General features: G+C 44.0%; 1 protein-coding gene across 3 annotated transcripts in view; it reads left to right on the forward strand.

Annotated features, from left to right (window-relative positions):
* Positions 1–8,840, forward strand: part of LOC121543574 (protein kinase C theta type) — a 17,503-nt gene extending 8,663 nt beyond the window's left edge. For all 3 annotated transcript variants that reach the window (XM_045205590.1, XM_041853565.2, XM_041853564.2), the window contains 12 exons: positions 1,441–1,472; positions 1,604–1,689; positions 2,253–2,382; positions 2,825–2,934; positions 3,127–3,259; positions 3,425–3,582; positions 6,718–6,891; positions 6,983–7,074; positions 7,192–7,393; positions 7,656–7,844; positions 8,118–8,246; positions 8,366–8,840. In XM_045205590.1, coding sequence (XP_045061525.1) covers positions 1,441–1,472; positions 1,604–1,689; positions 2,253–2,382; positions 2,825–2,934; positions 3,127–3,259; positions 3,425–3,582; positions 6,718–6,891; positions 6,983–7,074; positions 7,192–7,393; positions 7,656–7,844; positions 8,118–8,246; positions 8,366–8,515 — 1,585 coding nt within the window. In that variant the 3' untranslated portion in view covers positions 8,516–8,840. The remainder of the gene's footprint in view (positions 1–1,440; positions 1,473–1,603; positions 1,690–2,252; positions 2,383–2,824; positions 2,935–3,126; positions 3,260–3,424; positions 3,583–6,717; positions 6,892–6,982; positions 7,075–7,191; positions 7,394–7,655; positions 7,845–8,117; positions 8,247–8,365) is intronic.
* The last annotated feature ends 1,132 nt before the right edge of the window (positions 8,841–9,972 follow it).

Below are 9,972 nucleotides of genomic sequence, written 5' to 3' on the forward strand. Positions count from 1 at the left end.
AGCCACAAGACCATTATTGAGGTCGGGCACTGATGTTGGGCGATTAGGCCTGGCTCGCAGTCGGCGTTCGAATTCATTCCAAAGGTGTTTGATGGGGTTGAGGTCAGGGCTCTGTGCAGGCCAGTCAAGTTCTTCCACACTGATCTCGACAAACCATTTCTGTATGGACCTCGCTTTGTGCACGGGGGCATTGTCATGCTGAAACAGGAAAGGGCCTTCCTCAAACTGTTGCCACAAAGTTGGAAGCACATAATCGTCTAGAATATCATTGTATGCTGTAGCGTTAAGATTTCCCTTCACTGGAATTAAGGGACCTAGCCCTAACCATGAAAAACAGCCCCAGACCACTATTCCTCCTCCACCAAACTTTACAGTTGGCACTATGCATTGGAGCAGGTAGCGTTCTCCTGGCATCCGCCAAACCCAGATTTGTCCATCGGACTGCCAGGTGGTGAAGCGTGATTCATCTTTCCAGATACTGCTTTTCCACTGCTCCAGAGTTCAATGGCGGTGAGCTTTACACATTTTTACATTTTAGTCATTTAGCAGATGCTCTTATCCAGAGCAACTTACAGTTAGTGAGTGCATACATTTATTTTTTCTTCATACTGGCCCCCCGTGGGAAACGAACCCACAACCCTGGCATTGCAAGCGCCATGCTCTAACAACTGAGCTACACGGGGCCCATTACACCACTCCAGCCGACGTTTGGCATTGCGCATGGTGATCTTAGGCTTGTGTTCGGCTGCTCAGCCATGGAAACCCATTTCATGAAGCTCCCGACGAACAGTTCTTGTGCTGACATTGCTTCCAGAGGCAGTTTGGAACTCAGTAGTGAGTTTTGCAACCGAGGACAGACAATTTTTACGCACTACGCGCTTCAGCACTTGGAGGTCCCGTTCTGTGAGCTTGTGTGGCCTACCACTTCACGGCTGAGCCGTTGTTGCTTAAATTTGAAGAACTGACTTGTTGGAAAGGTGGCATCCTATGACAGTGCCACGTTAAAAGTCACTCTACTGCCAATGTTTCTCTATAGAGATTGCATGGCTGTGTGCTCGATTTTATACACCTGTCAGCAACGGGTGTGGCTGAAATAGCCAAATCCACTAATTTGAAGGGGTGTCCACATACTTTTGTATATATAGTGTATCATGGAAAGAGCAGGTGTTCTTAATGTTTTGTATACTCAGTGTACATGCTCTATAAGTAACCCTTCTGTCTTTACAGTATGTATATCATATCCTAACTTTATTTAAAACCTAGTCAATTGGAGTGCAAATACTGTATCCTAATGACATCATTCACATAGACCCTCTCTATTTTTGTTATTGTCCCTCTGAAACAAACACTACAGTATTTCTGTTTGTACATCATCCATATTATCCAGTGTTTGTTTCCTGCTTCCTGTTCCTGTTCATGTTGTGTTTCTTTTCCCCACAGGGGTCTGAATAAGCAGGGTTACCAGTGTCGACGTGAGTATCACTGCTCTCTCTTCTCTCTGCTGTCTCTCTCTCCTCATCTTCTACCTACTCCATATTCTATCCCTACTCTCCTCCGTCCTCTCTCCTGTCTACACTCTCATCCCCCATCCTTGGTCTTTCAGAGTGCAACGCAGCCATCCACAAGAAATGCATTGACAAAATTATCGCCAAGTGCACTGGGTCGGCCATCAACAGCAAAGAGACCATGGTAGGCCTGTACATTGTGGTCCATTTCTATACAACAATGACAATAAGTGATCTTGAGCATTTTAGAGCATCTTGGATTTGTCATTATATTTAGTTGCTAGGATTCCAATAATAGTGGCAGTAAACTGTGACGTGTTCACTTTGTCTTGGTGTTTGTGACATGAGGAACCTCAATTAAAACAACTGGAGGTCCCCTTAGATTGCATGCAGACAGTCTGACATACAGTATGTCTGGGCTTCTGGTGATTGTGGTTTAGGTCAGAGGTAACACGCTAGTTTATTGTTGGTTAAAGTTAACCGCATACACACTGACTCTCACTAACTCTCTCTCACAGCACACACTGAGACAATAGGTTGGTTCTTCGAAGCAGACAGCTCTGTGGCTACTGTACTCACTGTCTACCAGTACTCATCGATCCTAGACAGAGAAAAAATAGCATTTTTATCCCAGAGACTTTACTTCCCTAAAAGTTGTTGCCTACTTCCTGTGTCATATTTCCATGACAACAAAGGGTTGTAGTATGGTGTGTTCAGGTGACAGAGTGTGTTTGCTGTGTGTTGCAGATCCACAAGGAGCGCTTTAAGATCGACATGCCCCACAGGTTTAAGGTGTACAACTACAAGAGCCCCACGTTCTGTGAACACTGTGGCACACTGCTGTGGGGGCTGGCCAAGCAGGGACTCAAGTGTGAGGGTGAGAGGAGAGTCCACAGGAGGCTGCTGAGGGGAGGACGGCTCATAATAATGGCTGGAACGGAGCAAATGGAATGGCATCAAACACATTGAAACCATGTGTTTGATGTATTTGATACCATTCCACTTATTCCACTCCATCCATTACCACAAGCCCATCCTCCCCAATTAAAATGCCACCAACCTCCTGTGGAAGACACCCTGATCACATCATAACATCACATCACTATCATTACACAATCACGTCATACCATTACCAACTCAAATCATAACAGTACCATATCAAATCATTATATTGCACCATTATTGCAGTGTCACTTATACCTTTTCACATAATTCCCTATTTCACCATTACAGGAGCCCAAATATCCAAATATATTGATTTCATCACCCCATTACATCTGTGTCTGTATACTGTATAACCATGTGTGTTGTCCATTCAGAGTGTGGTATGAACATCCATCACAAGTGCCAGAAAAAGGTGGCCAACCTGTGTGGAGTCAACCAGAAACTTATGGCTGAAGCCCTGGCCATGATCGAGACTAAACAGCAGGTCAGAGTTCAGGGGTTGAGGGGTTAGGAAGTCTGTGCTGTCCGACAGATCCACAATAGCTCCAAAATGCTTTTCATGAAATAAAAAATAAAGTTATGTTGATTGTTAGTAAGGAATCTATCCCTGCCCTTTATACAGATAGGATTGAGTCATGTTATTAATTGTTATATGTGTCTATGCATTTTCCTATAGGCCAGGGGCTCCAGAGAGAGTGAGATCCGTAGTCGAGGTGGGCCAGTGGGTGTGGGCCAGGCAGGGGTGGTGCGGGAACCTTCAGGTTTAGTGGCAGGTCTCCCCCCGACCGCAGCCACCGCTGGGCGAAAAGGTAAGGAGACCACACATGGTCAACCTGGTCAATCATGCAACTGTGAGGACTTTGTAGTCAACGTGAGACTTAATAGGACTAAATAACCATTTCCCCTTCTCTTCCTCCTCTCCCACTCTCTCTTCCCTTCTCTGCCCCTTCTCCACCTCTTCCTTCCCTCTCCAGAGCAGCAGGGTATATCGTGGGACACCCCAGCGGAGGGGGACGTGCCTGCCCCTGTGAAGGAGGAGCTGTACGCCGTCCCCAGAAAAGAACACCATCACAAGTTCACCCTCGACAACTTCATCCTTCACAAGATGCTGGGCAAAGGCAGTTTCGGCAAGGTACCAGAGAGAGTGCAATGCCTGGTCAGCGAGAGAGAAATCACTGCATCTAGTGAGCATCTAGATTCACTGGGGATGTATGTTTTCTATCTGGGCTTAAGACATATCACCATAAAGACATGGGTTTCTATAACATTCTAGTCATTTAGCAGACACTTTTATCCAGAGTGACTTACAGTGGCGAGTGCATACATTTTCATATTTTTTTGTTCAGAATGGTCCCCCGTGGGAATTGAACCCACAACCAGTTTCTCAGTCCATTGACAACTAGGACATTTATCAAGCCCAACCTTGTCTTAGTTTATGGTGGTACAGTTGACGTCGGAAGTTTACATACAACTTAGCCAAATACATTTAAACTCAGTTTTTCACAATTCCTGACATTTAATCCTAGTAAAAATTCCCTGTTTTAGGTCAGTTAGGATCACCACTTTATTTTAAGAATGTGAAATGTCAGAATAATAGTAGAGAGAATAATTTATTTCAGCTTTTATTTATTTCATCACATTCCTAGTGGGTCAGAAGTTTACATACACTCAATTAGTATTTGGTAGCATTGCCTTTAAATTGTTTAACTTGGGTCAAACGTTTTGGGTAGCCTTCCACAGGCTTCCCACAATACATTTTGGCCCATTCCTCCTGACAGAGTTGGTGTAACGGAGTCAGGTTTGTAGGCCTCCTTGCTCACACACGCTTTTTCAGTTCTGCCCACAAATGTTCTATAGGATTGAGGTCAGGGCTTTGTGATGGCCACTCCTATACCTTGACTTTGTTGTCCTTAAGCCATTTCGCCACAACTTTGGAAGTATGCTTGGGGTCATTGTCCATTTGGAAGACCTATTTGCGACCAAGCTTTAACTTCCTGACTGATGTCTTGAGATGTTGCTTCAATATATCCACATAATTTTCCTTCCTCATGATGCCATCTATTTTGTGAAGTGCACCAGTCCCTCCTGCAGCAAAGCACCCCCACAGCATGATGCTGCCACCTCCGTGCTTCACGGTTGGGATGGTGTTCTTAGGCTTGCAAGCACCCCCTTTTTCCTCCAAACATAACAATGATCATTATGGCCAAACAGTTCTATTTTTGTTTCATCAGACCAGAGGACATTTCTCCAAAAAGTAAGATCTTTGTCCCCATGTGCAGTTGCAAACCGTAGTCATTTTTATGGCGGTTTTGGAGCAGTGGCTTCTTCCTTGCTGAGCGGCCTTTCATGTTATGTCGTTATAGGACTCGTTTTACTGTGGATATAGAGACTTTGGTACCTGTTTCCTCCAGCATCTTCACAAGGTATTTTACTGTTGTTCTGGGATTGATTTTCACTTTTTGCACCAAAGTACGTTCATCTCTAGGAGACAGAACGCGTCTCCTTCCTGAGCGGTATGACGGCTGTGTAGTCCCATGGTGTTTATACTTGCGTACTATTGTTTGTACAAGTAAACGTGGTACCTTCAGGCGTTTGGAAATTGCTCCCAAGGATGAACCAGACTTGTGGAGGTCTACAAAATAATTTTCCTGAGGTCTTGGCTGATTTATTTGATTTCCCCATGATGTCAAGCAAAGAGGCACTGAGTTTGAAGGTAGGCCTTGAAATACATCCACAGGTACACCTCCAATTGACTCAAATTATGTCAATTAGCCTATCAGAAGCTTCTAAAACCATGACATCATTTTCTGGAATTTTCCAAGCTGTTTAAAGGCACAGTCAACTTAGTGTATGTAAATGTTTGACCCACTGGAATTGTGATAGAGTGAATTATAAGTGAAATAATCTGTCTGTAAACAATTGTTGGAAAAATTACTTGTGTCATGCACAAAGTAGATGTCCTAACCGACTTGCCAAAACGATAGTTTGTTAACAAGAAATGTGTGGAGTGGTTGTAAACTTTCGGCTTCAACTGTATGTCTTACTCTAACTGATGGAAACAGTGCAGATGAAAGTGTACTTTGTTATTTATAGGGATTGCATTGTGAACAAACAAAACATTAGGAATACCTGCTCTTTCCATGACATAGACTGACCAGGTGAAAGCTATTATCCCTTACTGATGTCACCTGTTGAAGGGGAGGAGACTGGTTAAAGAAGGATTTTTAAGCCTTTAAGATTGAAGTGCCTTTGAATGGGGTATGGTAGGCGCACCAGGTTGATTGTGTCAAGAACTGCTATGTAGCTGGGTTTTCACGCTCAACAGTTTCCCATGTGTATCAAGAATGGTCCACCATCCAAAGGACATCCAACCAACTTGACACAACTGTGGGATGCATTAGAGTCAACATGGGCCAGCATTCCAGTGGAACGCTTTTGACACCTTGTAGAGTCCATGTCCTGACAAATTGAGGCTGTTCTGAGGGCAAACATGAGCTCAACTCAATATTAGGAAGGTGCTCTTAATGTTTTGTACACTCAGTGTATATCCTGTTATTATACTCAAGCCTGTGAGCCTGGGTCAGCATGACCTAAGCAGAAGTTTCTGGCAGGGGGAGAGAGCCTGCTTGGCATCTCGACCCTGCTTGTGTGAGTCTATTGTGATATAAGGAAGAGAGCCTACTCATGAGGAGTAAGATAATCTTAATACAAATATAATGTTGGTGTCATGATGATGATTATGTTTGGACTTGTAAACATTTTGGTCAGAATGTTCCAGAACAAGAATGTACTAGAACTTTGCAAGAATGGACGTCAATAGGGGAGTGTATCAGACACTGAGTGTTACCAATAATGTTAGTCATAGTTAGGGTTGCAAAGGGACGGTATATTACCAGTAACTTTCTAAGCTTACCAGGAAACTTCCGGAATTATGGAAACTTTCAGGATTTTATGGAATTTTCATAATATGTCAAGGAGATTAAATAATACATTAAGACGATTTGAACAAACATAATAGAATGGCAAAGCTTTAAAACATTATCCTAAATATAACCCATCAACTTAGTATAAAATATAAAAGTGTGACTTGTTGCCTGGTCTTTGAACATGTTCTAGCCATGCTCTGTGTTCCTGGATCCAGTGTACTAAAGAGACTTCTTGATTGTACTTAGAAGTTGCCTGATGGATCCTTCACCTCCATTTGACAAGCCTGAATAGCCGAAGACAGTGATTTCCTACATAACGTATCATCTGTGTGTGTTCCTAGGTGTTTCTGGCCGAGCTGAAGAGCAGTAGAGAGTTCTTTGCGGTGAAGGCTCTGAAGAAGGACGTGGTTCTGATGGATGATGATGTGGAGTGTACCATGGTGGAGAGGAGAGTACTCTCCCTGGCCTGGGAACACCCCTTCCTCACACACCTCCACTGCACCTTCCAGACCACGGTAACACACACACATGAACTCAACACACACACCCACACACCCACACACCACCACAGGTTTTGTTGATATGACTGTGTTGTGTATTTGACAGGAGAACCTGTTCTTTGTGATGGAGTATCTGAACGGAGGTGACCTCATGTTCCACATCCAGAACTGTCACAAGTTTGACGTTCAGAGATCTACGTAAGTTAACCCGTACACACAATCAGGCTATGTCTACCAGACACACACACACACACACACACACACACACTTCCTCCATTCTCTCCACCCATCCCTCTCTCCTCCATCTGGCTGTAGGTTCTATGCTGCTGAGATTATCTGTGGGCTCCAGTTCCTCCACTCCAAAGGCATTGTCTATAGGGATCTGAAGCTGGACAACGTGTTGTTAGACTCAGAAGGCCATATAAAGATAGCAGACTTTGGGATGTGTAAGGAGAACATGGAGGGAGAAACACGGACCTGCACCTTCTGTGGAACACCTGATTACATCGCCCCAGAGGTGACTGCATGTTCACCATAGGAATCTACACTCTTACTATCAGCATTGCAACCGTGAAAAATGTGTATTAAATAAGCAATGGAAATGTTCCCTTGGGGAACCATAACATTTCTCACTCTCAATTCTGATCTCATTGATTTGTATCATTAATCAATTACAGACCATCTCCGTCTAAACGTACTGGTTTTAGATAAACATCATGAAGTGATGATGGTGATGATGAAGAGATGTCATGTTGAACTGTATGGTCATGTTTTTTTAGATTCTGCTGGGGCAGAAGTACGGCAGCTCAGTGGACTGGTGGTCGTTTGGGGTCTTGCTGTACGAGATGCTGATTGGCCAGTCTCCATTCCATGGTCACGATGAGGAGGAACTGTTCCAGTCCATCAGGACAGATGACCCCTGTTACCCCCGCTGGCTGCCCAAGGATGCACAAGACATCCTCATCAAGGTCTCACTCAATGTAACAACTTGGTCCACTCACTGCAATGCCATGACGAATTAACTACGACAACATTGTCCACTATGCACCAGATTACATACATCAACATGAATGATTGACGGTTGGGATGGATGTGACCTGTACTGTGTGTGTCTGCGTGTGATTGGTTACCTTTCATGAGTGTGCTCGTATGTCTTTTTCCCATTGGAGTGGAGGCTGTGACCTTGGCGTCCTCTGTCCTGATGTGTGTGTGTGTGTATATATGGTGTTTTTGTTTTATAGCTGTTTGTGAGGGAGCCGGAGAGGAGGCTGGGTGTGAAGGGGAACATCCGTCAACACTCCTTCTTCAAAGACACAGACTGGAACACCCTGGAGAAACGAGAGGTGGCGCCGCCCTTCAGGCCAACTGTGGTACGTACATCCTCAGACTGCGAGTGTGTGTGTTTGTTTACGTCTGCATTTGTTTGTGTGTGTGTGTGTGTGTGTGTGTGTGTGCGTTGTAACCTCTTCCCTCTCTCCTGTCCATGCAGAAATCCCCCAGTGATGTCAGTAACTTTGACAAGGAGTTTATCAATGAGAAACCCAGGTTGTCGTGTGCAGATCGTACCCTCATGAACAGTGTGGACCAAACCATGTTCAACAACTTCTCCTTTGTCAACCCAGCTATCAAAGGCCCCTGACCTGCAATAACATTACAACAACCTACCTACCAGCAACATATTCACAATCCATCAACAACCCACTGTACAAGCAACATATTCACAACCCATCTATAACCTTCTGACAACCTATTCGCAACGCATCAATAACTCATTACGACAACACATCACAGACAGGAGTCAAGGACACTTACCTAACAGATCAATAACGTATCCACAACCAGTCAATAACCAGTCAATCTCACCTCAGCTCTTTTATACAGCCATGGTGTACAGCAGTGGAGGCTGCTGAGGGGAGAACGGCTCATAATAATGGCCGGAACGGCGCGATGGAATGGCATCAAACACCTGGAAACCATGTGTTTGATGTATTTGATACCATTCCACTGATTCCGCTCCAGTCATTACCACGAGCCCTTTCTCCCCAATTAAGGTGCCACCAACCTCCTGTGGTGTACAGACTGACTTTAGGAGTCACTACCTGATTGCCCAGATTGTGTGGAATACTGAGAATGTTGTATTGTACTCATAACCTGTTATTCAATAGTGTCTGTTTTATCCCTATACATAAGTGTCTGGTCAATCTACATTAACGATTTACTGAGACATTTTCTATTTAATTGTTTTATTAAAAAGAGCCACAGTTAGGCATTTAGCCTAGTATAGTAAATCGTCCCATTGGTATTGCTCAGATCCAGGTAGATTGTCACACTAGCGGACGGTGGAGTGGCTGGTTTCAATGTACAGGGATAATTGAATGGCTTATGTTTACATGGTACTGTATTTCATCATTGCACTTCAGAGGCTTGTGATCGCTGTGACTAAATTATTATAGAATCTAATGACATAGATGATGCCTAGACTCAGCCGTAATTGTTTGTTTTTATCCTGTACATTTAAAATAGGATTTTTGTAAATACATGTTCCATTACTTATTTGCATTCAAGTGTGAGTTTGTGTCACAGAGAGCGGGGAGAATGAGAATTTAGTCGAAATACTAAAACCGCTATCTTCCTGCCTCGCTCTCTTTTCTATCTCCCACTCTTTCCTGCCTGTGCTTTACCCTCTCAGAGACTAAACTGACAAAAAGCTCAACGTTACTACTGCTCTTTCTGTCTGCAGTGGGGACCCTGGTGTTACACTTTACACTGTGATATAATGTGCTATCATCTCACTAGCTGTAAAGGTAATTTAGGATTAATCTGTGATTAGACACAGTACTTCCTTGATTAATATACACCAGAACAGTTTTGTGCCTTCACAGGGCAGATCAGTAGCAGTGCCTTTTCTCTCCAGTGGAGGGAAGCATAGTGATAGACTGACTCGTTCAATCCCTCACTCACCCACCTGTAGCCTACGGTCTATGCATCTATGGCTCTATCCTCCCTCCCTCCCTAATGTTTTTTCCTTATTCCGACAAATCTCTCTCTGCCTCACCAACCATGGGACAGACAGACTAATCTGAGAGCGACCCATAA

Source organism: Coregonus clupeaformis, chromosome 20 (assembly GCF_020615455.1).
Source record: "Coregonus clupeaformis isolate EN_2021a chromosome 20, ASM2061545v1, whole genome shotgun sequence".
In the NCBI taxonomy this organism is placed as follows: domain Eukaryota; kingdom Metazoa; phylum Chordata; class Actinopteri; order Salmoniformes; family Salmonidae; genus Coregonus; species Coregonus clupeaformis.